The 27,045-nt window shown below is 51.7% G+C and overlaps 3 protein-coding genes across 4 annotated transcripts; 2 read left to right on the top strand and 1 right to left on the bottom strand.

Moving 5' to 3' along the window:
• The first annotated feature begins 1,785 nt into the window (after positions 1-1,785).
• MFRP (membrane frizzled-related protein) lies at positions 1,786-6,734 on the top strand. Its single transcript, XM_010356978.1, has 13 exons — positions 1,786-1,839; positions 1,924-2,020; positions 2,133-2,246; positions 2,364-2,519; positions 2,660-2,873; positions 3,289-3,419; positions 3,547-3,672; positions 3,918-3,994; positions 4,340-4,488; positions 5,294-5,424; positions 5,570-5,701; positions 6,297-6,424; positions 6,510-6,734. Exons 1-13 carry the CDS (start codon positions 1,786-1,788, stop codon positions 6,732-6,734), a joined length of 1,734 nt encoding a protein of 577 aa, XP_010355280.1.
• A 628-nt stretch (positions 6,735-7,362) lies between these two features.
• C1QTNF5 (C1q and TNF related 5) lies at positions 7,363-9,357 on the top strand. Of its 2 annotated transcripts, XM_010356976.2 has the most exons (4): positions 7,363-7,604; positions 7,859-8,115; positions 8,452-8,861; positions 9,146-9,357. In XM_010356976.2, exons 2-4 carry the CDS (start codon positions 7,902-7,904, stop codon positions 9,266-9,268), a joined length of 747 nt encoding a protein of 248 aa, XP_010355278.2. In that variant the 5' UTR covers positions 7,363-7,604; positions 7,859-7,901; the 3' UTR covers positions 9,269-9,357. The 2 variants fall into 2 exon arrangements, with proteins under 2 accessions (XP_010355278.2, XP_010355279.1); XM_010356977.2 differs by having other exon boundaries at positions 8,452-9,357.
• A 1,627-nt stretch (positions 9,358-10,984) lies between these two features.
• RNF26 (ring finger protein 26) lies at positions 10,985-14,033 on the bottom strand. The gene has a single exon (XM_010356975.2). It carries the CDS (start codon positions 13,175-13,177, stop codon positions 11,876-11,878), a length of 1,302 nt encoding a protein of 433 aa, XP_010355277.1. The 5' UTR covers positions 13,178-14,033; the 3' UTR covers positions 10,985-11,875.
• Between the last annotated feature and the right edge of the window lie 13,012 nt (positions 14,034-27,045).

Genomic DNA, 27,045 nt, shown 5'->3' with positions numbered 1-27,045 from the left:
CCCCGGGCCCCACTTTGAGAGCTGTCACAGCAGAGCAGGGGCTCCTTGAGACGAGGGCACCTTGTCTCAGTCAGCTCCAAGAGCCCAGTGCCCAGCCAAACCCCGGCACAGCAGCCTCTCTCTCAATGATAACAGCGAACGAGTGGCTTTAGAGGAGCAGACCCAGGGGCATGGCTCGCCCAGCCAATCATCCTCAAAGCTCAGTGCAGGGCCACTCTGTCCATGAAGCTGCCCCTGTGGCAAGGCTCTTAACATACTGTGTGACAGGGGATCCTGCTCTGTCTTGATCCAGCCAGAATGAGAAGTACTTTGTGGTCAGGAACTGTCTGATCCTCTCCAAGAGCACCTGTCCCTACAGCTCCCAAAAAGTCTCTTCCCTAAAGACCAAGTACCATTAGACTTCCAAGGGTCCAGGAAACAGCTTGACCTCCTAGACAAAAGCAAACTAAGGCCCTCCAGTAACAAATGGAGAAAAACGGGTGGAGGCATCCACCCGTTTGGGTGGAGGCATCTCCTTTCCTGAGTGCAAGGAGGGCAGCCTGCCCTCTTTGCTTCCATCCCCAAGGGGTTCCTCACTCTGCCCCCGTGTCACTCTGATCCCTCTGCTACCCCAGCATGCCTCAGCCCCAATGTGGGGTGAAAGAAGTACATCACAGAAAATGTGAGCCTAAGCTCTATCCAGTCCTAGGCTCAACTCTCATCTCTGTATCTTACCAGCTGTGTGACCTTGGGAAAGTGACGTAATCTCTCAGAGCCCAGCATCAGCATTTGTAAAATGGTGAGGCTACCTTATAGTTATGAAAGGAGAGAAACTGCATGTAGCCCTCTTGCCCAGACATTCTACAAATAGTAGCCAGAAATATGAGGCTCTCTCCCCACTTCCCTCCCTGCCAAACTCTCAGCCTAAGCATGGCTAACACAAAACAGATTACCAATCCCTTTCCTTTCTCCCTGAGGACAGCAGGGCTAGGCTGGGATTTTCCAAGAGGACTTCGCCCATGGAGAAAGAGACATGCAGTAATCTTGTTTGCAGTGTGTGTGTTTCCTACCGTGCAACAGCCCCAATGGCTAGACTCCACACCCCAACCCTCCCCAAGACCTGGGCACCTCCCCCTTCCCTGTCCTTTCTCCTGTAGGTTTAGGGGTCCCAGGAATGAGTGGTCAGTCCCTGGCTCACACCATGTTCTTCTCTCCTTGTCCTGGTCACACCCACTGGTGATCTACCAGGGGCCTTCCAAAGACCCGACCTGGCCAGTGCCCCTGTAACCTGGTGGGCAGCTGGCTTTGTCCACCCCCTCCACCCTGCTTCTTTCTCAGACCACCCACGGTTCCTTCTGCCTGCAACTTCTCTCCCCTCCCAGGGACCCCCCAAGTGCTCACTCAGTGCCTTGGGTGCTAGGGATGGAGAGCTCCCCTCGTCACACCCACACACAGAGCACCTAGTTTCCTCTGCTGGGTGTTCTCAGCCACCGCCTGTGCCTTTAAGAACAGCCACCCTGTGCCAGGGACTTGGCCTCGGCATCCTCAGCTGAGTGGGATTAAGGGACCATTTCATGCCTTTGTGAATTCCTCCTGGCTGCCATCCCTTCCCTCACACAGAGACAGAGTAGCCCATAGGCCGAACCACTCTACCAAGGACAGCCCAAGAGCTGGTCTAGCCTAGCAACCTTTTCCCTTTGGTAGTAGAGGCTGCCCCTTTGATAGGGAGTTTGTGGTCAGAGAGTGGGCCTTTGGGGGTCTTGGGCTGTCACAGGGACTCCAGAAAGCCATGCAGAGCCTTGGGCCATGAAGGACTACTCAGATGTCATCCTCTGTGTGGAGGCAACGGAATCAAGCAAGGTAAGGGCCACATAGAATCGTGCTCCTAAGACCCAGCACCGCAGTGGTCACCACTGCCTCAGCCCTCAAGTCTCTCCCTTCCAGACCGAGTTCTGCAATCCTGCCTTCGAGCCTGAGCCATCCTGCCCTCCCCCAGCTTTCCCAGAAGATGCCAGCTATAGTGTCCCAGCTCCCTGGCATGGTAACCATCCCAGGGGGTGACCTGGGGGAGGACAGAGAGGCCCAGGAGCCAAGGGCAGCATGAGAAATGCCCAACAGAAGGGGCTCTCAAAACCCTACCTGCCGGCTCGCAGGTCGGCGTCCTCGAGGGCTGCGGCCAGACTGCCGTTTCTCCTGGCTCTGCGTCCTCCTGCTCGCCAGCCTGCTGCTCCTGCTGCTCGGGCTGCTGGTGGCCATCATCCTGGCCCGTAAGTACCCAGGGACAACTTGAAAGGAGGGCTTTGGAATGAAATTCCATCAGCCACTCTCCCAGCCTTCCAGGATCCAGCTCCTCTGAACGCCACCCTCCATCTTCCCACCTCCAGAGCTGCAGGCTGCACCCCCACCTGGGGCCTCCCATAGCCCACTGCCTGCCGGAGGCCTTACCACCACCACCCCCACCCCCACCATCACCACCTCTCAGGCAGCTGGGATCACTAATGGGCAGCAGGAGTCAGGTGTGAGCCCCTCCCCACAGGCCAGTGAGTACTCAGGGCAGGTCTTCCCGGAGAAGGGCCCAAGATGATGGGGTCGGGGTGAGGGGAGGGTGAGGAAGAGGCACCTTGGAGAATAAAGGACCTCACTCCTTTTGACCTCTGAACTCTGACCTCCATCTCCGCAGCCTGTGGAGGCCTCCTCTCTGGCCCAAGGGGCTTCTTCAGCAGTCCCAACTACCCAGACCCTTACCCCCCCAACGCCCACTGCATGTGGCGTATCCAGGTGGCCACAGACCATGCAATACAGCTCAAAATCGAAGCCCTCAGCATAGAGAGTGTGGCCTCTTGCCTTTTTGATCGCTTGGAAATCGCCCCTGAGCCTGAAGGCTCCCTCCTCAGGTAGGTCCCTCTGACCCCAGGACATCCCACCGTGTCCTGAACCACTATCTAAAGAGCAGAATCAGGGAGTGGCAGGGGGAAGGGCTAACCGAGAAAGAAACTGAGAGACTAGACCTCTGGGCCCAGCTCTGCCACCACCTTGCTGTGTGCCATGAGGAAGATCACTTCCCCTCTCTGACCTGTTTCCTAGTCTGTAACATGGATCTCCTTTCTATCTTCCTATGAGTAAATGCTACAAGGATAAATGTGCAGATGCTAAGAAGGTCAGAGCTCCCTGGGACATCAGAGGAGACATTTTGACCACATGGTCACCAGTTTGGGGGTTAAGAAAATAGGACTGTAAGGCCCAGGCAAGCTCCTCTCTGGCTGGCCCTGCTCTTGGAGCCTCCATCACCCCCAACCTGGCTTCTTGCAGGATTTGTGGGAGGGTGCCTCCCCCCACGCTCAACACCAATGCCAGCCACCTCCTGGTGGTCTTCGTCTCTGACAGCAGTGTGGAAGGATTTGGTTTCCATGCCTGGTACCAGGCTGTGGCCCCTGGACATGGTGAGTGTGTTCCCACCATGTCCCTAGCTGCCTGTTGAGTGTCCACTTTCTTCCCCTCCACCCACTCCCAGCCCTGCCAAAAGGGTGGAGACTCCGGGCCTCCCTGACTCCTGGTGCCCACACCCAGGGAGCTGTGCCCATGATGAGTTCCACTGTGACCAGCTCATCTGTCTGCTACCTGACTCAGTGTGTGATGGCTTTGCCAATTGTGCTGACGGCAGCGATGAGACCAACTGCAGTGCCAAGTTTTCGGGTACGGGCCAGGCATGGGGGGTCCTCTCTTCAGGCATCTGATCTGGGTTCAAATTGGGCCCCCCAGCTCTGGTCCAGCCTCAAACCGGGGCCTCCGCCAGCATTCCCTCCTTTGTCATTCTTTGGCCCAGAACTTGCTTCCCATGGGCATGGCCAAAACTCTTGCTCTGCAGTCACTGCCCACAATCACTATTGGATGGAAACACGGATCCTAGCAAACTCATGAACCCTTCCACCTCTCTACAGGGTGTGGGGGGAATCTGACTGGGCTCCAGGGCACTTTCTCTACTCCCAACTACCTGCAGCAGTACCCTCACCAACAGGTAAGCACGGTGCTCCATGCAGGGGGGAGGGGCACACATGGAAGCACCTGAGCACCCAAGTCAGTGTAATGGGAATGGCATGGTAGACACTACCTTCTACTTGAGAAGGTCAGAGATCAAGCAGATGGGGGATGGGGGATATTAGTAAGTGCCTGATGTGTACCCAGATGTTCCCACACTGGGTCAACTAACCTCTGAAACCAGGCCCTTAAGATCCACCAATGATGAAAGTGCGACCCCACCCCTCAGCCAGCAGTGGGGGACGAAGGCCCTTCTGGAGCTCAGCCTGGGTGCCCAGGATGAGACAGAAGGGGTCATGAATTGCCCACCTGTGCCCTCCCCCAGCTCTGCACCTGGCATATCTCGGTGCCGGCTGGACACAGCATAGAACTGCAGTTCCACAACTTCAGCCTGGAGGCTCAGGATGAGTGCAAGTTTGACTACGTGGAGGTGTACGAGACCAGCAACTCAGGGGCCTTCAGCCTCCTGGGCAGGTACAGGAACCAGGGAAGAGCCATGGATAACTCCATCCTCACTGTCTGCCACCGCCACCTTCCATGTCGGCCCAGCACATTCCCCAGCTTCACTTTCTTCTGCTACTCTAGGCCGGGGGTCTCTTCACCGTTACCCTAAAGACAGCTCTCACCTCAAAACCTTCACCCCACACGCTCCCTGTCCCCAGGAGGTCCTTCCCCAAACCTCTCCCTGCCCCAGTTTCTCCCCGCCGGTAGGGGCCACTTCCACCTCCCTTACAAACCCTCATTGATTTTTCTTTTTCTTCTTTTTTTGAGGCAGAATCTCACTTTGTCGCCCAGGCAGGAGTGCAGTAGCACTACCATGGCTCATTGCTGCCTTGACCTCCCAGGTTCAAGCGCTCCTTCCACCTCAGCCTCCCAAGTAGCTGGGACCACAGGCACATGCCACCACGCCCAGATAATTTATTTTTTAAATTTTTTTGTAAAGACAAGGTCTTACTATATCGCCCAGGCTGGTTTCAAACTCCTGGGCTCAAGTGATCCTCCCGACTTGGCTTCCCAAAATGCTGGGATTATAGGTGTGAGCCACAACGCCAGGCTGCCTCGCTGATTTTTCCCCATCTCGAAGTGGCTCAAGTTCAAGCAGTTTGTTTAATGCTTTGCCTGCTGAATATGTGTGTCTTCCTCACCAGACCCTAACCCTGTGTCTCCCATCAACTTTGGCATCACCCAGGGCTCCAGCTCAGAGCCAGGCCTGTGGGAGGCTGCAGTGCCCCTCAGTCAGCCAGGGCTGGCGCCCAGAACTGCTGTCTGCTTTGGGCAGGTTCTGTGGAGCAGAGCCACCCCCCCACCTCATCTCCTCACACCATGAGCTGGCTGTGCTTTTTAGGACAGATCATGGCATCAGCAGTGGAGGCTTCTCAGCCACCTACCTGGCCTTCAATGCCACGGAGAGTAGGTGCCCCTGGGCAAGTGGGTGTGGGCAGTAGAGGCACCTCCAGGGGGATGGAGAAGGGTTCTGGACCCTGGTCAGGACACTCTGGGGGTACTGGGGGTATAGGTATATCCCCAGGCACTGCCATGCCCCTTGTGCCTGCAGACCCCTGTGGGCCCAGTGAGCTCTCCTGCCAGGCTGGAGGGTGTAAGGGTGTGCAGTGGATGTGTGACATGTGGAGAGACTGCACTGATGGCAGCGATGACAACTGCAGCCGCCCCTTGTTCCCACCCCCAGGTGAGAAGCCTGCCCCTAGGGACCCTGAATAGGCTGGGTGCTCACCTCACAGAACCCTGCTGCTGTACTGCATAGTGTCCCATCCCATCTTCCCTGAGGGGGCGGGGCCAGCTGACTCTGGGACCACTTTGCAGAGTCCTGGAAGACACTCGGCTGGTGGTGGCAATGGCACTGACTGTCACCCCAAGGGAAATGGAAATCTGGGAATCAGTGGTGGGACTTCAAGAACCAGTCCCTTCTGTCACCCAGAGCCCCTTTCCACAGCCCATATAAGATGAAGGCATCCTCTTACACAGAGCAGGGGATTTCTTCCAGATGCCCAAGTGGTCCCTGCAAACACGGGTGCCCCATGTTCCCTGAGATCAAAGACGTGCCTGCGTGATGCCCAGGGCTGGCAACCGATGCTGGAGCAGGCTCTCAGGGATGGCAGGGATCCTCAGTGTGTGTACAGCCTCTCTCCTTGTTATCCTCTTGCTTCCTCACAACCACCCACATTGGACCCACGTACACACAGGACCGAGTGATTCGGTGACTTGCCACAGGCCACAGAGCCAGTGAGCAGTCCCCACAGTGACCTTCCCCTCCACCCCTGCAGAGCTGGCCTGTGAGCCCGTCCAGGTGGAGATGTGCCTCGGTCTGAGCTACAACACCACGGCCTTCCCTAACATCTGGGTGGGCATGGCCACCCAGGAGGAGGTGGTAGAAGTCCTCAGCGGTTACAAGGTCTTCTGGGTGGAGGGAAGGAGGGCAGGCCTGGGAGGGGAGGGAGCCTGGGAGCAGGTGCCTGAAGGCCACTGTCCCTCCGCAGAGCCTGACAAGCCTGCCCTGCTACCAGAATTTCCGGAGGCTCCTGTGTGGGCTGCTTGTGCCCCGTTGCACCCCACTAGGCAGTGTTCTGCCCCCTTGCCGCTCTGTCTGCCAGGAAGCAGAGCACCAGTGCCAGTCTGGCCTGGCACTACTGGGCACCCCCTGGCCCTTCAACTGCAACAGACTTCCAGAGGCAGCTGGTCTGGAAGCTTGCGCCCAGCCCTGACCCTGAAGCCAGCCCCTGCCCTCTTTCTGCCCGTCCTCTTTTGCCGGTCAGGACTGGCACATAGGGGGAAAAGGAAGGCGCACCAGCAGGGTCTCTAACTATCTTCTCTGGGGCTTCCAGGGAGGGGGAGGAGAAGTCCTCAGCTGGGGCTCATGGGACCCTCCCTGCACCTTCCTGTCCCCTTCCTGGCCCCAGGCTGCTGACTGACCCTACACTGTGCCACTGGACAATGGAGACCGCTTCCCATCCAGGCCTCTGACCCAGACTTCCCGCCTTCTGCCTCTTCCCCTTTCCATCTGCTTTTTCAGCTTTTCTATCGCTTGCCTTCTGACCTTTTCCTTGATTCAACAGAAATGTACTGAGCATCTACTCATGTGGCAGGCCCTGTCCTAGGCCTTAGGGATCCAACTGGCTGTCTGCCTCTAGAACTCTCCACCCTCATCTCCCTACCTATTTCTCCCTGAAATGGGGTCTGTTCCTTGGTCTCTGCCACTGCCCCGCCTCTCCTCTGGCCCTGGGAACAGGAGGTGCCCTGTGTGTCCGTCTCTCGAAGTTCTGCCTCTCTGTGCCCGGCTCAAGTCTTTCTACCCCTCCTTTCTCCCCCTAAACTTTGGCCGGCCGCCGGGCGACACCACGAGTTATTTCCCAGCTATTTCCCGGTCCGGGAGCTCTTGGCCCCCGAACAACTGGTTTCCTCTTGGAGTCTGGGAGGAGGAGAGCGGAGCCGGCAAGGCAGCGAACCAGGACTGGGGTGACGGCAGGGCAGGGGGCGCCTCGCCGGGGAGAAGCTTGGGGGCTGGAGCACCACCGACTGGAGGGTCCGGAGTAGCGAGGGCCCCGAAGGAGGCCATCGGGGAGCCGGGAGGCGGGGTGAGTCTGGCGGAGGAGGGGAAAGGGGCTGGGGAGGGGACTGTGGGAAAGGCTGGCGCGGGCCGGAGGTGGGAGGGAGGGCTGGCCGCTTCTACCCCCTCTCCCCTGCCTGCGCTCTCCGGGTGTTCGGCCCTGCGGGCGCTCAGCCTCAGGGGCACGGCAGTGGGGTGGGGACTGACTGGGCCACGCCGGGGTGGGGATCGAGGTAGGTCCCAGGATTCTGGGTCCCGACTCCAGTCCTGCCTGGCCCACAGACTGCGAGAGGACCCCGGCGTCCGGGCTCCCGGTGCCAGCGCTATGAGGCCGCTCCTTGTCCTGCTGCTCCTGGGCCTGGCGGCCGGCTCTCCCCCACTGGACGACAACAAGATCCCCAGCCTGTGCCCGGGGCACCCCGGCCTTCCAGGCACGCCGGGCCACCATGGCAGCCAGGGCTTGCCGGGCCGCGATGGCCGCGACGGCCGCGACGGCGCGCCCGGGGCTCCGGGAGAGAAAGGCGAGGGCGGGAGGCCGGGTAAGAAGGCACCGCAGCGGCTGTAGGTGGCGACGTCCGAGCAGGCTCCGCCGCAGCTCCCACTCCCAGTGCCCGGGGCTCGGGCCTCCCGCCAGGGGGCGCCACTCCCTGAGCTTTGCAGCCCTGAGCGGGGGAAGGGCCCAGGCAGCGGGCGCCCCCTCGGCCAGCCCCCCAGATCTGCCCTGCGGGAATGGGTGGAGGAGGTACCCGTGCGGGAAGAGGCGCTGGCCCAAGCTCAGGCAGAGGCGGGGAGGGGTACGGTGACCTTAGAGTCGCCGCCCCGTTTCGGGCTGACCCGGCCACTACGCTCAACCTGCCGCCCTGCTTACCCCGCAGGACTGCCGGGACCTCGAGGGGAGCCTGGGCCGCGAGGAGAGGCGGGACCCGCGGGGCCCACCGGGCCTGCAGGGGAGTGCTCGGTGCCTCCGCGATCCGCCTTCAGCGCCAAGCGCTCCGAGAGCCGGGTGCCTCCGCCGTCTGACGCTCCCCTGCCCTTCGACCGCGTGCTAGTGAACGAGCAGGGACATTATGACGCCGTCACCGGCAAGTTCACCTGCCAGGTGCCTGGGGTCTACTACTTCGCCGTGCATGCCACCGTCTACCGGGCCAGCCTGCAGTTTGATCTGGTGAAGAACGGCGAATCCATTGCCTCTTTCTTCCAGTTTTTCGGGGGTTGGCCCAAGCCAGCCTCGCTCTCGGGAGGCGCCATGGTGAGGCTGGAGCCCGAGGACCAAGTGTGGGTGCAGGTGGGTGTGGGTGACTACATTGGCATCTATGCCAGCATCAAGACAGACAGCACCTTCTCCGGATTTCTGGTGTACTCTGACTGGCACAGCTCCCCAGTCTTCGCTTAATGCCCACTGCAAAGTGAGCTCACGCTCTCACTCCTAGGAGGAGGGTGTGACGCTGACAACCAGGTCATCCAGGAGGGCTGGCCCCCCTGGAATATTGTGAATGACTAGGGAGGTGGGGTAGGGGCTCTCCGTCCTGCCGCTGGCAAGGAATGGGGACAGTGGCTGTCTGCAATCAGGTATGGCAGCATGGGGCAGTGACTGGATTTCTGCCCAAGACCAGAGGAGCGTGCTGTGCTGGCAAGTGTGAGTCCCCCAGTTGCTCTGGCCCAGGAGCCCATGGTGGGATGCTCTCTTCCTGATCCTCTGCTACTCTGGATCCTCCTCACCCCCTCCTGCACATGGGGCCGGCCCTTTACTCAGAGATCACTCAATAAATCTAAGAACACTCCTACTGGCTCCAGCCTTTCTTCTTTAGTGGTGGGGGTTCTGTTTCTGGGATCGTGGTGTGGAGGGGGTGCTCAGGCAGAAGGGAGGGTTCTTGGATGAAATAGAGATATGGGACAGATATACAGGAAGCCGGCCCAGGGGAATGAGAGGCTGCTCCACAGAGCCGCCACCTAGGTTGTGAATAAGAGTGGCTGACAGTGGGATGCCCTCCTGGTGTTGGGCTCCAGCCACCCTTAAAAAAGGGGGTACCTTTTTATAATTCAAAGATGCCACCTAAACCACGTAGGGGCTGCCGGCACCACACATATCCCTGCCCTGATCCAAAAAAAAAGAGCCGAGGACTTTTGTCTATGACTGCCCTGGCTGCTTGCCTGGTCCCCAGATGACTGGAAAGCTATTGCTCTGTAACCCGAGTGCCGTCCCTGGGCGTCTAGAGATAAGTAGTTTCTGAGATGACCACAAGGGGGTGCCCTGGACCCAGAATGCCGCAGGGATCCTGGGTAGCTTGAGCTCCTGACCATGGGTGGTGAGGGGGAGGAGGGGTATTGAGGTCGGCCAAAGGAATTCCAGATGCAGATGGAAGAAAAGGGGAGTCCTTTACTCCCAACTCAGGAAGTTTATCTTCTATCATAAAATGTTTATCCCCACATTAAACAGAGACTGGAAGGAGCCGGGCCTCCCCTTGCTCAGCTCCCTGTCCCGGATTGAGGGAAGGAAAGAGCAAGTGCCAAGCCCTCCCTAGGCCTCCCAGTTCTGAGGTGGAGATGAGGAGCCCTCCCCCACTGCTCTGGGCATAGCCTGGGTGGGCCGAGCCACTGTGTCTGAGGCTAGCCACAAAGCCCCTCAAGCCTCCCCCACCCAGGGGGCCCACCTCCAACTCAGTGACTAACAAACCAGGACTGCCCAGCCCCATCTGCGCAGCCTCAACCCAAGGAAGGGGGGGCCTCTCCTCAGAGTTCTTCCTGAGCTACCGGTGCCCCCTTCCTGAAGGCAGTCCCAGGCACTGTGGTCCCAGACAGAACATACAATTATGGGGGAGTGCCCCTGCTCTTCTGCTGGTCATGTGAGGGCAGATATGGCCAATGGGGACTGAGCCCCAAATGTGAGCTAGAGACAGGCCTCAGGCAGCCTCTATCAGGAGGTCCCGCAGCCACACTCCAACCCAGCTCTGCACCAGACCCCACGCTAAGACACACAGGGACACACACCAGCTCCTCCTGGGATCCGAGGGTAAGACTGGACTCCAGGCAGCAGGAACCCCATGCTCCCTCCCAGGAAGACGGGCCCCGGGGGAGGAGCTGGGAAGGCTGACTCAAGGGGTGAGATGGTTCACATTCCTCCCTACAAGGGCTTAATTTGGGCAAAAATAGAAAAAATACAGAAGGCTTTTCGAAAGCCACGTGTGTGAGGGGACAAATCAGAAGGGATGACAGCTCAGAGCCACGCCTGACATGCACTCTCCCCATGACACAGTCTTCCCAGCCTATCTTACCTCCTTCCCTGTCTCCCCCGCTAAAGCCCAGGTACTCCCACAGCCCACACTTCTGACTCCAGAAGGGCTGAAGGATGCTGATGCAGGGTCTGTTGCCTTGACCAACTGCTCCCTTGCAGGGATGCACAAGAGACTGTCAGAGCTGTCAAGATAACTTTATTCATAGGAAACTGGGCCAGAGACCCCTCAGGAAGCTGCAAGCCCCTGGGCCCTGGCCCCTTCTGTATTTGGACCCTAGTGAAATGTGCACAGTCTGCCCTCTCCAATGCCAGGGAGAGACAGAGAGGAATGCCATTTTTCTGTGTGATGTGGGAGTGAAACGGGAATGAGCAGAAATCTGGTTATCCCTCCTGAGACTTGCAGTGAGCTGTGGTGCCAGAGAGCACATGGTCCCAAAGTCAGGTGCAGATGCATCCCCCATCCCAGGGGTAAACTCCTGAGCCCAGCTTTTGGATCAGGTTGGGAGGGAGCCTCATCAGACGATGACAGGCAGAGGTGGCTCTGAGGGTACCTGAGAGATACTAACCCCAAAGCCTACCAGGGCACAGGGGCTCTGGCTGAACACAAAGGTTCAAGATCATCCGAAGGCCCCTGAGTTGCCAAAACACCCAAATAACACTGGTATGTTGTAGCCACAAAAGCTGGGGAGGAAATGTGAAGGAGGCAGGAAAAGGACCTACAGATCTCCAACAGAAAAACCAGAAGCAGAGATCTCGGCAGCTGGGTGGGCCCTGGGCAAGCTGGAGGACAGCCCACAGCAAACAGTCTCAGGGCCCTTGCATAGTGACATACTCACCACCCTCAGCATCGAAGGGACCCACTGGGTAAGGAGAAGCTATGTTATCCTGCCCCCACCCAGATCATAGTCTTCCATCTCAATGTCCTGGATGTATGGCTTGGAGGCTTGGCAGGACAGCCACAGGGGTAGGAGGGATTCAGACCAGGACCCGGAGATGAGGTGTTAATGCTGTCCTAGCGTGAGTGCCTGCGTGGAGCGTGGAGGGGTGGGCAGGTAGGGAAGGAGTCTTCAGAGGTAGACATTGAGGGTCTGCAGGATGCCCCGGCGGCACAGCGGGCAGTTGCGGTGGTAGACGGGGTGGCGCATCAAGATTTCAGTGCAGGCCTGGCATAGGCACAGATGCCTGCAGGGCAGAAGCAACACCGTCTTGCTCTGGTCCTGGCAGATGACACACTTCTTCCGCTCCTCTTGCTCCTTCAGCAACTTCCATGGGTCTTGCCCGCCTGGAGGCTCCTCCTCGTTGAGCCTCTCTCGGCCCCTGGCAGGTGTTGCTCTGATGGTCCTGGCCTCCTCCTCTTCCGCCTCTGATCTGCGCCCCGCTTCAGGAAAAGTGTCCTGTCTCCGGGTCCTAACTGAGAACACCCTCATAGGGTCACCTTGGGGGGCTCCAGGTGCCCCTCCCCGGTTCGGCCAACTCGCCAGCTGCAGGCTGCGGCTCCAGACTCGGCGCCAGGCCTCTGAGCCCAGTGCTAGGCGAGAGAGCCGCATGACATCCTCTCGAAGACGGTGGTAGGATGGCCGGGCATGGAGCTGGTTGAGTGCCTGGGTAGCCAGTCTCAGGGTCAAGTCTGGATGCAATACAGTCACCGTCACTGCCAGCACGCAAGCTAGCAACACCAGGCCAGTGAGATTGACAAGCACAAAGCTGGCCAGCAGGCGGGCAGCTGAGGCCAGCAGCTCCAGGGCTAGTTGGCAGGGTGTCCAAAGGAGGATGGCCATGGCCACAGCACTGCTGGAAATGTGGGCTAGGAAGGCAGCCACTACGTCCGTCATCCTCCACAGAGGCCCGGTCACTGTATCCCAAAGGGCCAGCACCAGGGAAAAGAGGTTCTGAGTGCCAATGAGGCAGATGTTGACCAGGCTGTTGATCACATAAGCCACCAGGCTCATGGCAATGGCACAGATGTCACAGGCCTGGCGCAGCAAAGCATGGCCATTGGAGACCACACTGACGACGCCCCGGTGCAGTATTTCCCTGCTCCGCAGTGCCCCGTGAGAGGCCAGGTGCCCCAGGAGCTTTAGGCTCTCCAGGCCAGAGCAGCAGCTATAGAGCAGGGTACACAAGGCCTGCAAGCCCCCACATGTGAACCGGACCACGGCTTCGATCAAGGCCAGCAATGAAAGCAGGACTCCGCGGCCCAAGTGCAGAAGACTAGTCAGTACCGTGTGCGGCAGGTTGTAGACGAAGGCCAGGAGCCAGGCCAGGGAAGCCAGGAGGGAGGACACCAGCAGGAAGTTGAGGTCCAACATCAAGGTCAGCACGTCCAGCACCAGGCCCACCCCATTCACTACCAGGTACACTGCCTCCATGATAGGGCTATGGAGGTTAGTCCAAAAGAAAGTCTGGCTCCTCGGTTGTGGGGTTGTCAAGATTGTCAATATTTTAGGGGGTCTGGGATTAATATGGAAGGAAAATGAGCAGTCTCCAACACAGGGGGTATCAAGAATCTGAGGAAGAAGTGGGTAAGAGGGAAGAGGAGTCTTGGTAGAGGGAAAGGGGGCTAGGTGCCAGTCCAAGAGTCCAGGTTTTGAAGATGGGCTCTTTGGGAGGGAAGAGCCCAAACATCTCCAAAGCGAAGGCGAGCCCAGGCCGTAGGAACGACCTCAGCTTTGGATGCCTGATGTGGCGAACCACGGCCGGACAATAGGTCAGACCGGGAGGAGACGGGGAACGGATGGAATGGGATCGGACTGGATCGGATCGGGTCGGGTCGGGCCGGGGCCGGGTGGGGTCGACGCAAGCTGGGCGCGGGCTCGCAGTCCAGCTACGCAGGTGCCCCTGTCCCCGCCCGGCCCCCGTCCTCCCGTTAGCGGCGCTTTGCACCCAAAAGGGGAGTGGGAGAGGCAACCAGCTTCAGCAAACCCCAAGCGCAGCCTCTACTCCGCTGGGCGCCGCCATCTTGTGTGCAAAGGGGTGGAGCCAGAGGGGTGACGAGGACGACAAACTCCAGCCAATCGGTGAGGGCCAACCACAACAACGTCAATCACTCATTGGTCCGTTTGAATGGCGCCCGAACGTATTTACTTTCCAAAGGGAAGGAGCGGCGACAGATTAAATCCCCTCCCCCTTGAGGCGGGGATTGGCTCGTTGACGGGCAGCGTCCGAATACGTTCTCCTAGCCCCGCCCTCTAAAAGAGCAAGGCCTTGGACGCCCCTTAATTTGGGAACTGTTCTTTCTCCCGGCCTCAAAACGCGAGCTGTTTTTTTTGGCTTGGGTCCGAGGTCACTGCCTCTGGGCTAGGCTTTGGAATAGCACCTCCTTCGCAGCCTGTTCAGATCCGTCTCCTCATTCTCTTCTATTTATTCATCTATTCTATCATTTGTTGAGCTCCTACAGTGCATTGAGGATACAAAAATTTTAAGACAGAGCCTGAGGTTCACAAGGGAAAGCGGATTATTACAGGGGATTCCCAAACTGCTACTCTAAACTTTCCGCACCAGGTTTTTCAACATCTCGGAAGATTACTTCATTGTCATTGAGAAAAGGTGGCTACAGATTTAGAAACAGCTCAGCTTCCTACCCTGGGCCTTCCTACCCTAGAGTGCAGTGGCGCGATCTCAGCTCACTGCAACCTCTGCCTCCTGGGTTCAAGCGATTCTCTCCTGCTTCAGCCTCCCGGGTAGTACAGGCGCCCACCACCTCACCCGGTTAATTTTTGTATTTTTAGTAGAGACGGGGTTTCACCATGTTGGCCAGGCTGGCCTCCAGCTCCTGAACCTCGTGATCCACGCGCCTCGGCCTCCCGAAGTGCTGAGATTACAGGCGTGAGCCACCAAGCCTGGCCCTGCCCTTTAATACTCAAACAATAGTCAAAATATATTTGAAACACCATCCCAAATATATTGGGAATCCTGGGGTTTTCTACTAACTCCAAGGATACTTAGCGGACTCCTAGCGGACTTACCTTTCCCCTGGTTACCTTTGCTGAATTTCCTACTTGGGTTGAATTCTCCATCTCCACTCCTGGGCTCCTCAAATTGTCCATCCCCCTTCACTCTGCCCTGAACACTGCCTCAGAGTCCTTCATTCTCCAAAGCATCACTGATAAGAAGCTGAGGTGTGCAGCAAACCTTTACTGAGGCCATGGGGTCGTGGTAGGGGCTACGCTATAGTGCAGAGGAAGGACTGCAGTCGCTGAAACTCCTCTGGCTTCTTCCTACCTTTTCTCTCTCGCTGCTCTCAGGCCCTGCCCAGGTTATGGTTTGTTGTGTTGTGATGTGTTGCTGATGTTTTTATTTTCCCACTTGCATCCTCCTGCCAGTGTCAAATCTTGGAGAATGTGCTCACCTCCCTTTCAAGATACTTGATCCCATCACCCGTACCATCTCCTCTTCAGGGATCTTACTTGTCCAGTGAACACTATGTTGTTATTAATCCATCTTCCTGCAGCACTTGACACCACTGACCACTTCCTGCACCCTTGGCCTCAGAGGCATTACCCTTTCCTATATTCTTTCTGTTTCCATCATAGCCTCCTCTCCTGTATACACAATTATTTCTAAATTTGTGTCTTCAGCCTGAACCTGTCCTGCAAAGTTCAGGCTCCAGCTGCTTCCTGGACATGAAGAGTTCCTAGGTATTCCACTGGTGCTTCCTATTCAGTATGTCCAAAGTCTAACTTGGCAAACGTGCTGTGCCTGCACTATGTGCAATTCACTGGCCAGTTTTCCACACAAAGAAGCATGTAAAGGCCTTCTCAGAGTTGGCAGGATCCTCTAAGAGAGTATTTCCATTTGTTTAGGACCAAGACCTCCCCTTTGAGTGATCTGAGACTCACTAATGCAAAGCCATCTTTAATGAGCCACAACCCTTGACTCCCAGGAAACTTAGCAGGTAATCCTGCTTTGGGCAGGGACAAAGACTCCAACTGGCTTTAGGGAGGAAGTTCAAATTGTTTGACAATGTTAGTCCCAGGGATTGAGAAGAAAATAAGCCAGATACTGAGAAGGCTGAACACCTTGAAGCTCTATCCTTGCAGTATTTTCTAATGGAAGACGCGGTGTAAAGCCCTCTGGAAGCCTGCTCTGGTGGCAGTTGATTTCTGCTGTTGTGCTAACTTCAGGGTTTTTTGTTTTGTTTTGTTTTGTTTTGCTCAGTGTAAGATTCTATCTGGGACAATAGAAGGGATTTTCAGAGACTATGAGGATTGAGGATTAAGAGATTAGAAAAACCAGAAAAGAATGTCTAATTCAGGGCTTTTGTTTTGTGCTATCGTGTGTATTATGGCCCTCCCCATCGTCTCCTCATCAATCATTCAGTAAAATCTGTATTATTGCCATGGTTTTAGGTTTGTCTTTTATATTTTCTTTTTTAATTATGCAAATCATTTACAGAGTCCCAAAGTCAAAACTTTATAAAAAGATACAGTCACAGAAGGTTTGCTTTCATCCTTGTACCCTCTACCCTGTTCCCTTCCAGTGCCACCCAAGTTTCAGAGGACCCCAAGTATTACAAACATAGCCAAAAAATGTCTCCATAAAGGAGCACCTGGGGTCCTCTGTCAGTCAGGATCCAGTGCTCATTACTGGTATGGAAAAGCCTATAACCCCAAACATCAGCTCTGCAAACAACACGGTTCAGGCCCGAAGAAGCTCTTCAGCTCTTCTGCACTTTTTTTTTTTTTTTTTTTTTTTTGAGACAGAGTCTTGCTCTGTCACCCAGGCTGGAGTGCAGTGACATGAGCTCAGCTTACTGCAACCTCCACCTCCCAGGCTCAAGTGCTTCTTGTGCCTCAGTCTCCCTCAGTAGCTGGGACTACAGGCGTGCACCACCACACCCAGCTAACTTTTGTATTTTTAGTAGAGACGGGGTTTCGCCATGTTGGCCAGGCCAGTCTTGAACTCCTGGCCTCAAGCGATCTGCCCGCCTCAGCTTCCCAAAGTGCTGGGATTACAGGCCTGAGCCACCGTGCCAGCTCTGTCCTACACATCTTACAAGAAGAAGAAAGAAAGAGAGAGAGAGAGAGAGAGAGAGAGAGAGAGAAAAGAAAAGAAAGAAAAGAAAGTAACGTGGTTTGTGCAATGTGGCTAAGGAACATTTTTCAATATTAATTCCCATTTCTCTTTAAATTTGCATATATGTAAATCTAGAGAAACACGCATGTGTATTTAACTAGCTACATTCTAGTTTTGACTTAAGGAAAAACTAGTTTTCCCTAGTTTTGCACTAAGGAAAAAACCTACTTACAATTTTAGTCTTTGATTTAAAAGATTATCAAGGGCAAGTCTGATAACAGCAATGACGTGGTTAGTAAAGATAATAAAGATGAACAAGCCAGGATTTTGGCCAAAAATCTAGAAGCATTTTTTGATGATATGTCCCCTGTGTGGCACATAGTTGAACTAGTTATTAGAAGACACAGCCTAATTGTGCTGATAATAATGGCATCTTTGAAAAACTAAAAAGATCATATGCAATATTCTGGATGTGCCCAAAGATGAAATATCTTGGAGAAAACTATATCACAATTGACCTTACAACTACTCTTGGATACATGATGGGAATGCTGGCTAAATGCTGTTAAAACAAGTCGATTTAATTTAGACAAGAAACTAGAAGGGCTGGGCACTATGGCTCACACCTGAAATTCCAGCACTTGGGGAGGCCAAGGTGGCTGGATCACTTGAACCCAGGAGTGCAAGACCAACCTGGGCAACATGGTGAAACCCTGTCTCTACTAAAAATACAAAATATTAGCTGGGCGTGGTGGCATGTGTCTATAGTCCCAGCTACTTGGGAAGCTGAGGTGGGAGAATTACCTGAATTTGGGAAGTTGAGGCTGCAGTGAGCTGTGATCGCACCACTTTACTCCAGCCTGGGCAACAGGGTTGAGACCCTGGAAAGGAAGGAAGGAGGGAAGGAGAAACTAGAAGACTGAGCAGAGTTAAGAAGATTCACAAAGAGCAAATTATGGTCTCAAATGGAAAATCAAATTACCCTTGCATGTGCGCTACCCACAGATATTTGAGATGATTGCTTAGTATGAATAATATTGATAAAAGTGTAACCAAAATACTGTTCGTTTGGTTATTTTTTTAAACAAGTGATGAGCCAATATTGATACTTTATTATGAACTGAAGTCCATAGTTTACATTAGGCTTCACTCTTGGTGGTGTACATTCTATGGGTTTTGACAAATGTTTAATGACATTTATCCATCATACAATGTTATAGAGAATAGTTTCATTGCCCTAAAAATTATCTGTGCTGTGCCTATTCATCCCTCCTTCCCCCCAGACTCCTGGCAACCACCGATCTTTTTACTAGTTCCATAGTTTTACCTGTCCTAGAACATTATATAGTTGGAATCGTACAATACATAGCCTTTTCAGATTGGCTTCTTTCTCTTAGTAATATGGATTTAAGTTTCCTCCATATCTTTTCATGATTTGATAGCCCATTTCTTTTTAACACTAAACAATATTCCATTGTTTGGATGTACTAGCTAATTTATCCATTCATCAGTTGAATGGCATCTTGGTTGCTTCCAGGTTTGGGAATTATGAATAAGGTCTGCTATAAACATACATGTGCATTTGGGTGGACATAAGTCTTCAACTCATTGGGTAAATGCCAAGGAACACAATTGCTGGATCATAAGTATAGGGTGAGTATTTTTAGTTTTGCAAGAAATCACCAAACTATCTTCTAAAGTGGCTGTACCATTTGCATTCCCACCAGCAATGAATGATAATTCCTGTTGCTGCACATCCTCCTCGGCATTTTGTGGTGTCAGTTTTGGGTTTTGGCCTTTCTAATGAGTATGTAATGGTATCTCATTGCTGTTTTAGTTTACATTTCCCTGATAGTACATAGGGTGGAACATCATTTCATATGCTTATTTTGTATCTGTATATGTTCTTTAATAAGGTGTCAAGGTTTGGGGCCCACTTTTAGATTGGGTTGTTTTCTTATTTTTAAGTTTTAAGAGTTTGTTTTATGCCAGACCTATAGTCGCAGCTACTCAGAAGGCTAAGGCAGGAGGACCCCTTCAGGCCAGGAGTTCTGGGCAGTAGTGCACTATGCCAGTCCGGTGTCTGCACTAAGTTCGGCATCAATGTGGTAACCTCCCAGGAGTAGGGTGACCACCAGGTTGCCTAAGGAAGGGTGAATCAGCCCAGGACAGAAATAGAGCAGATTGGTTGGGCGCGGTGGCTCATGCCTGTAATTCCAGCACTTTTGGAGGCTGAGGTGGGCGATCACAAGGTCAAGAGATCAAGACCATCCTTGCCAACATGGTGAAACCCCGTCTCTAAAAAAGTACAAAAATTAGCTGGGCATGGTGGCACGCGCTTGTAGTCCCAGCTGTTCAGGAGGCTGAGGCAGGAGAATCGCTTGAACCTGGGAGGCAGGGGTTGCAGTGAGCTGAGATCGTGCTGCTGCATTCCAGCCTGGTGACAGAGTGAGACTCCACCTCAAAAAAAAAAAATAGAAAGAAAGAGCAGATCAAAAATCCTGTGCTGATCAGTAGTGCCCTCGTACCTGTGAATAGCCACTGCACTACAGCCTGGGCATCATAGTGAGAACCTGTATTAAAAAGAAATAAAAAAAAAAGAGTCCTTTGCATATTTTGGATAACTGTCCTTTATCAGATGTGTCTATTGCAAATATTTTCTCCCAGTGTGTGGCCTGTCTTCTTATTCTCTTGAAAGCTGCTTAATTTTGAAAAAATAAAAACACAGGAAGGTTAAACCAGAAATAAAATTAATTACTACAAGGGGTGGGGGGTGGAGGAACGGAATGGAAGGGATGGAGAGGAAGTGACACTCCTTTGAGTATACTGGTTTTGTATAATGTTGACTTTTTTTTTTTTTTTTTTTTTTTTTTTGAGACAGAGTCTCACTCTGTCACCCAGGCTGGAGTGCAGTGGTGTGATCTTGGCTCACTGCAACCTCTACCACCTGGGTTCAAGCAATTTTCCTGCCTCAGCCTCACCAGTAGCCAGGATTACAGGTGCCTGCCACTGCACCTGGCTAATTTTTGTAGTTTTAGTAGAGACGGGGTTTCACCATCTTGGCCAGGCTGGTCTAGAACTCCTTGACCTTGTGATGCACCCGCCTCGGCCTCCCAAAGTGCTGGGATTACAGGCATGAACCACCACATCTGGCCTAATTTTGACTTTTAGAAGAATGCTAATGTTCTATATATTCAAAAATTAAATTAAATCAATAGAAATGAGAAAGAAAAAACCAACATGCAAATAGAAAAAATAAACCCAGCTGTGTTTCGTATAGAATAATATACCCACACAAAAAGGGGAGGGGTACAAGCTAACTGTAGACCCTCAGCCTGGGGGGAGAAAAGGTCCCTTGAACTATTTATATTAATTTGTTTTCCATAGAGATATGAAGGTAGTCATTCTGAAACTGCTATTTTCTATATATTGTAGGATTGAGTAAAATGAGTAAATATTGTTGGGAACCAGAGCTCTTTGGAATAAAGGAGGCATAAACAGAATCCAGGAAGGCAAGGTAAAGCCCTATTGATAGCAAGATCAAAATAAGAAGTTACCAGTGGGCTGGGCAAGGTGGCTCACATCTGTAATCCCAGCACTTTGAGAGGCAGAAGTGAGAGGATCACTCAAGTGCAGAAGTTCAAGACATTCCCTGGCAACAAGTGAGACACACCCTCTCCTACAAAAAATGAAAAAACCAGCCAGGCGTGGTGGTGTGTCCCTGTAGTCCCAGCTACTCGGGAGTCTGAGGTGGGAGGATCACTTGAGTCCAGGAGGTCCAGGCTGCAGTAAGCCCTGATCATGCCACTGTACTCCAGCCTGGGTGACAGAGTGAGACCTTGTCTCCAAAAGAAAAATAAATAAGTTACCAGCATAACATATCATTTGTTTCTCCTAGCTCTGTCCACTGAATGGGCCCAAAAGCAATGAGCACCCTAGTAGCAATGAGCACACTTAGTGCCCAGATCTTAATTTCTAATTACCATTCCCCCTAAAAGGAACCAGGGTTCCTTGGGAAAATGGGTGATTCCAGGGCTGGGGCAGAGAAGGAACAAGGTAAGCTTGGAACATCGAGTGTGCCAGAAAGAAAAAACGTGATCCCAAAAATTGTTGGGAGAAAGGGGTGGGAGGCATCAAAGGACTCAGGAGCCAGCTCAGAGGTGGCCCAATCTGGTTGATTTCAGCATCAAAAGAAATACAGAGTAAAGGACTAAAACCCATTTAATAACATAGGAGTCCATGAGTCCAAACTGATTATAAAAAGATACCAATAAACAAATGAGAAGAGAGGGCTCTTCTTTATAGTCAAATGTGGGCTGGCATGTGTGGGGGAACGTGCTGGAGGTTAAAACCACCATTTTAGGCTGGGCACAGTGGCTCACGCCTGTAATCCCAGCACTTTGGGAGGCCGCAACAGGTGGATCACCTGAGGTCAGGAGTTCGAGACCATCCTGGCTAACATGGTGAAACCCCGTCTCTACTAAAAATACAAAAATTAGCTGGGTGTGGTGGTGAGCTTCTGTAATCCCAGCCACTTGGGAGGCTGAAGCAGGAGAATCATTTAAACCTGAGAGGCGGAGGATGCAATGAGCCGAGATCGCACCACTGCACTCCAGCCTGGGCGACAAGAGCAAAATTCCATCTCAGGAAAAAAAAAAAAAAAAATCACCATTTTACAGCCATCCTAGTAAAGACTGGCTCAGGCTAGAACCACCAAGGGATGCTAAATCTACATATTACTTACGCATTGCTCCAACCTGGAGTACACAGCCATAATCTAAGCATAAGGATACATCAGGCAAATCCAAATTGACAAACATGAAAGACAAAGTCTGAGAAATTTTTCTAGACTAAAGGAAAGTAAATGAGACCTGCCAACTAAATGCAGCAGAGAACTCTAGACTGGATACAGTACCAGAGGGAAAAGTATCAAGAATGCCAACACTATTGGTATTCTTGTCAAACTGGAATAAGGACTATGGATTAGAAATAAGTATTGCTTTTTTTTGAGATGGAGTTTTGCTCTTGTCGCCCAGGCTGGAATGCAGTGGTGCAATCTCGACACACCACAACCTCCGCCTCCTGGGTTCAAGGAATTCTTCTGCCTCAGCCTCTCGAGTAGCTGGGATTACAGGTGCATACCACCATGCCCAGCTAATTTTGCTTTGTTTTGTTCTGTTTTTAGTAGAGACGGGCTTTCACCATGTTGGTCAGGCTGGTCTCGAACTCCTGACCTCAGGTGATCCACTACCTCAGCCTCCCAAAGTGCTAGGATTACAGGCATGAGCCTCCGCGCCTGGGTAAGTTAAATTTTTAAAATCTGGTAACTGTACCATGGTTACATTGGAGAAAATCCTTGTTTTTAGGAAATACTGAAGTATTAAGGGGTATAGAGACATGATGTATGCAATCTACTCTCAGGTAATTCATTAAAAAAATACACATGTTGCACACACATACGATATGGTGATGAATAAAAAGCAAAAACTGTTATTAGTTGGTGACTCTAGGTAAAGCGTCTTTGAGGACTCTTCATACTATCCTTGCAACTTTTCTCTAAGTTTGATGTCATTTATCTCTCAATCTCTCTCTCTTTCTCCATATATTCCATAACCTATGAAGGAAAAAGCCCACATGCCAATAATTTCCAAACTAATTTTCTGGCCAACACCAAGTTATAGTCTCAAATGAAGAGAGATTTGAAGAAATGTAGCCACATACTCCCTTTTGAGGTTTTCTTTATAATATCTCAGCATTAAAGAATTTGAAATAAGTAAAACCTAAGAAATGATTTAAGAGATGGCAAAAAAAATTACACCACAAATGATAAAGATTTATATATGATTAAACAATTTTACAGCCTGGGCAACATAATGAGAGAGACCCCAACACTACAGAAAGTTTAAAAATGAGTCTGGGCGCAGTGGCTCATACTTATAATCCCAAAACTTTGGGAGGCCAAGGTGGGTGGATTACTTGAGGCCAGGAGTTCAAGATCAGACTGGGCAACATGGTGAAACGCTGTCTCTACTAAATAAATAAATAAATAAATAAATAAATAAATAAATAAATAAATAAATAAATAAATAAAACACATGTGCAGGTTTGTTATAAATGTTAAAATAATAAGTAAATAAATTAGCCAAGTGTGACGGCGCATGCTGTGAGTCCCAGCTATTTGGGAGGCTGAGGTGGGAGGATCACTTTGAGCCTGGAAGTTCAAGGCTGCAGTGAGCTGAGACTGCACTACTACACTCCAGCATGGGTGACAGAGCGAGACTCGTTTCAAAAAATAAGAAGAAGAAGAAAAAAATAAAAATATTTCAAATATTTTCTGGGATCAAATATTTATTATATGTAACCCCTTTAAAATATTTGAACATGACATATAAAATTTATGATTCCTTTCTGAATCTAAGTCTTGCTTAACATATTAGTAATAATTTCATTTGCTAAGGCCTCAGCAGAGCAGTTTCTCCATATTAAAATTAATTTTTTGGCTGGGTACAGTGGCTCACGCCTGTAATCCCAGAACTTTGGGAGGCTGAGGCAGGTGGATCACCTAAGGTCAGGAGTTCAAGAACAGCCTGGCCAACATGGTGAAACCCCCTCTCTACAAAAATACAGAAAGTAGCTGGGCATGATGGTGGGTACCTGTAATCCCAGCTACTCAGGAGGCCGAAGTGGGAGAATCACTTGAAACCAGCAGGCAGAGATGGCAGTAAGCCAAGATGGCGCCATTGCCCTCTAGCCTGGGTGACAGAGCAAGACTCCATCTCAAAAATAATAATAATAATAATAATAATAATAAATTAATTATTTAAGGCCGGGCATAGGTGGCTCACACTTGTAGTCCCAGCATTTTGGGAGGCAGAGGCGGGCAAATCACTTGAGCCCAGGAGCTCAAGACCAGCCTGGGCAACATGGCAAAACCCCATCACTACCAAAAAAATGAAAACAAAAATTAGCTGAGTGTGGTGGCACAGTGATCGCAGCTACTGGGAGGCTGAGGTGGGAGACTCACTTGAGCCCATGTTGTAGAGGTTGCACTACAGTGCAGATGTTGCAGTGAGCTGAGATGGCACCACTACACTCCAGTCTGGTGACAGAGTGAGACCCTGTCTCAAAAACAAAAACAAAAACAAATTGCCTGGGGCGCGGTGGCTCATGCCTGTAATCCCAGCAGTTTGGGAGGCCAAAGCAGGTGTATCACTTGAGGTCAGGAGTTGGAGACCCGCCTGGCCAACATGGTGAAACCTTGTCTCTACTAAAAACACAAAAAATTAGTAGGGCATGGTGGCATGTGCCTGTAATCCCAGCTACTTGGGAGGCTGAAGTAGGAGAATCACTTGAACCTGGAAGGCAGAGGGTGCAGTGAGCTGAAGTGGCACACACTGCAGTCCAGCCTGGGCAACAGAGCGAGACTGTCTCAAGAAATATATATATATTATTTTTTTGAAGACCTCAGAACAACTATGACTCAAGAAAGGCCAATTAATTTGGCATTATTGGCAATAGAACATGAATTATGAGAAATGTTTTATTATAACAACATAATTAAGGAATTTCCTGAAGTGAAGGCAAGGAAAATTAATTTATGGAATAAATAATTATGAATTGTGTATCACTTTACTACTCATCTAAATATTGCTAGTCCATCATAAGCGTACCCAGGCAATAATATATGTAATAATATATGCAATAATAGCTAACTTATCTTGGATATTTTGTTGACTTTGGATCATACAAAAACCATAGCTTTACTTTTTTTTTTTTTGAGACAAAGTATCTCTCTGTCACCCAGGCTGGAGTGCAATGGCACAATCTCAGCTCACTGCAACCCCTGTCTCCTGGGTTCAAGTGATTCTCCTGCCTCAGCCACCCGAGTAGCTGGGATTACAGGCAGGTGCTACCAGGCCTGGCTAATTTTTGTACTTTTAGTAGAGACAAGATTTCACCATGTTGGTCAGGCTGGTCTTGAACTCCTGACTGTCAAGTGATCTGCCTGCCTCAGCCTCCCAAAGTGCTGGGATTACAGGCGTGAACCATCGTACCCAGCCAGCTTTACATATTTTTAAATTTTGTCATTAGAAGGTATATTTGTCAAGGTAGGAGGATAGAGCATACCAAACAGTTAGTTAACTTTCAAATATTTCAAATATTTAGATGTATGATATGACAGCCTGCATTTATACCCTGCCCTATCTTCACAAATATTATGAGGGTGGAGGGTGTTCCTTCTATCCCTCTTTAGGTAGCTATTTTTATGTTTTTTATTATTTATTTATTTATTTATTTATTTGAGACAGGTCTTGCTCTGTCATCCAGGCTAGAGTACAGTGGCACCATCTTGTCTTTCTGCAGCTTTGACTTCCCAGGCTCCAGCGATCTGCCCACCTCGGCCTCCTGAATAGCTGGGATTACAGGCATGCGCCACCACACTCAGCTAATTATTGGAATGTTTTTGTTTGGGTTTTGGTAGAGATGGGTTTTCGTCATGTTGCCCAGGCTGGTCTCAAACTCCTGGGCTCAAGCCATCCACCTGCCTTGGCCTCCTACAGTGCTGGGATTACAGGTATGAGCCATCTTGCCCAGCCATATACCTATCTTTTTAATTTAAAATCATGTTCAGTAAAGACTGTAAAGAATAGCCTTCCCTTCTCATTTATCTGTTTATGGATATCGTTTTTTTTTTTTCTTTTTGAGACGGAGTCTGGCTCTGTAGCCCAGACTGGAGTTCAGTGGCACGATCTCAGCTCACTGCAAGCTCTGCCTCCCAGATTCACGCCATTCTCCTGCCTCAGCCTCCCGAGTAGCTGGGACTACAGGCACCCACCACCACGCCCCGCTAATTTTTTGTTTTTTTTTTTTTTTTTTTTGAGACGGAGTCTTGCTCTGTCGCCCAGGCTGGAGTGCAGTGGCCGGATCTCAGCTCACTGCAAGTTCCTCCTCCCGGGTTTACACCATTCTCTCGCCTCAGCCTCCCAAGTAGCTGGGACTACAGGCGCCCGCCACATCGCCCGGCTAAGTTTTTGTATTTCTTTAGTAGAGACGGGGTTTCACCGTGTTAGCCAGGATGGTCTCGATCTCCTGACCTCGTGATCCGCCCGTCTCGGCCTCCCAAAGTGCTGGGATTACAGGCTTGAGCCACCGCGCCCGGCCAATTTTTTGTATTTTTAGTAGAGACGGGGTTTCACCGTATTAGCCAGGATGGTCTTGATCTCCTGACCTCATGATCCACCCACCTCGGCCTCCCAAAGTGCTGGGATTACAGGCGTGAGCCACCGCACCCGGCCTGTTTATGGATATCTTTTCATTATCAGTTTGGAGTCATGGATTCCTTTTTTATTCCAATTGAATGGGTTTTATTCCCTTATAGTCCACACCAGTGTATAGAGATTGTCCTGGCCGGGCGCGGTGGCTCAAGCCTGTAATCCCAGCACTTTGGGAGGCCGAGACGGGCGGATCACGAGGTCAGGAGATCGAGACCATCCTGGCTAATACGGTGAAACCCCGTCTCTACTTAAAAATACAAAAAACTAGCCGGGCGACGAGGCGGGCGCCTGTAGTCCCAGCTACTCGGGAGGCTGAGGCAGGAGAATGGCGTAAACCCGGGAGGCGGAGCTTGCAGTGAGCTGAGATCCGGCCACTGCACTCCAGCCTGGGTGGCAGAGCAAGACTCCGTCTCAAAAAAAAAAAAAAAAAGAGATTGTCCTCATTGTTTTTTGTTTTGTTTTTGTTTCTGTTTTTGTTTTTTTGAGACAGAGTCTTGCTCTGTTGCCCAGGCTAGGGTGCAGTGGCACAATCTTGGCTCACTGCAACCTCTGCCTCCCAGGTTCAACCAATTCTTGTGCCTCAGCCTCCCGAGTAGCTGGGACCACAGGCATGCACCACCATGCCTGGCTAATTTTTGTATTTTTAGTAGAGAGGGGATTTCACCATGTTGGCCAGGCTAGTCTCGAACTCCTGACCTCCAGTGATGGGCCTGCCTCGGCCTCCCAAAGTGTTGGGTGTGAGCCACTGTGCCCAGCCTGTCCTCATTCTTTTAACAGATGCATAGTACTCCACTGTGTGGAGTTGATGCAAGGATTGTTTTTAGTGGACTCGGTGAAGTGCTGTATCCCACCTCCAAGAGGTTGCCAAGGGGATCTCAGTCACATGTGGATGACATAAGGGAAGACTCCTCCTCCCCACACTTACCTCTGATTCTACTGTGGGACTA

The sequence above is a fragment of the Rhinopithecus roxellana genome, chromosome 15 (assembly GCF_007565055.1).
Source record: "Rhinopithecus roxellana isolate Shanxi Qingling chromosome 15, ASM756505v1, whole genome shotgun sequence".
Taxonomy (NCBI): domain Eukaryota; kingdom Metazoa; phylum Chordata; class Mammalia; order Primates; family Cercopithecidae; genus Rhinopithecus; species Rhinopithecus roxellana.
The sequence above is the reverse complement of the archived record's forward strand: the minus strand, read 5'-3'. Positions and strand labels throughout refer to the sequence as shown.

What these genes read in the sequence shown, in the direction of transcription:
- MFRP (XM_010356978.1), top strand. Translation starts at nt 1,786, where the DNA reads ATGAAGGACTACTCAGATGTCATCCTCTGTGTGGAGGCAACGGAATCA. An exon ending in TGTCCCAGCTCCCTGGCATG is followed by an intron (nt 2,021 to 2,132) that starts GTAACCATCCCA and finishes GCCGGCTCGCAG; the next exon opens with GTCGGCGTCCTCGAGGGCTG. An exon ending in GAGCCCCTCCCCACAGGCCA is followed by an intron (nt 2,520 to 2,659) that starts GTGAGTACTCAG and finishes CCATCTCCGCAG; the next exon opens with CCTGTGGAGGCCTCCTCTCT.
- C1QTNF5 (XM_010356976.2), top strand. Translation starts at nt 7,902, where the DNA reads ATGAGGCCGCTCCTTGTCCTGCTGCTCCTGGGCCTGGCGGCCGGCTCT. An exon ending in AGGCGAGGGCGGGAGGCCGG is followed by an intron (nt 8,116 to 8,451) that starts GTAAGAAGGCAC and finishes CTTACCCCGCAG; the next exon opens with GACTGCCGGGACCTCGAGGG. An exon ending in AGGACCAAGTGTGGGTGCAG is followed by an intron (nt 8,862 to 9,145) that starts GTGGGTGTGGGT and finishes GTCTGCAATCAG; the next exon opens with GTATGGCAGCATGGGGCAGT.
- RNF26 (XM_010356975.2), bottom strand. Translation starts at nt 13,177, where the DNA reads ATGGAGGCAGTGTACCTGGTAGTGAATGGGGTGGGCCTGGTGCTGGAC.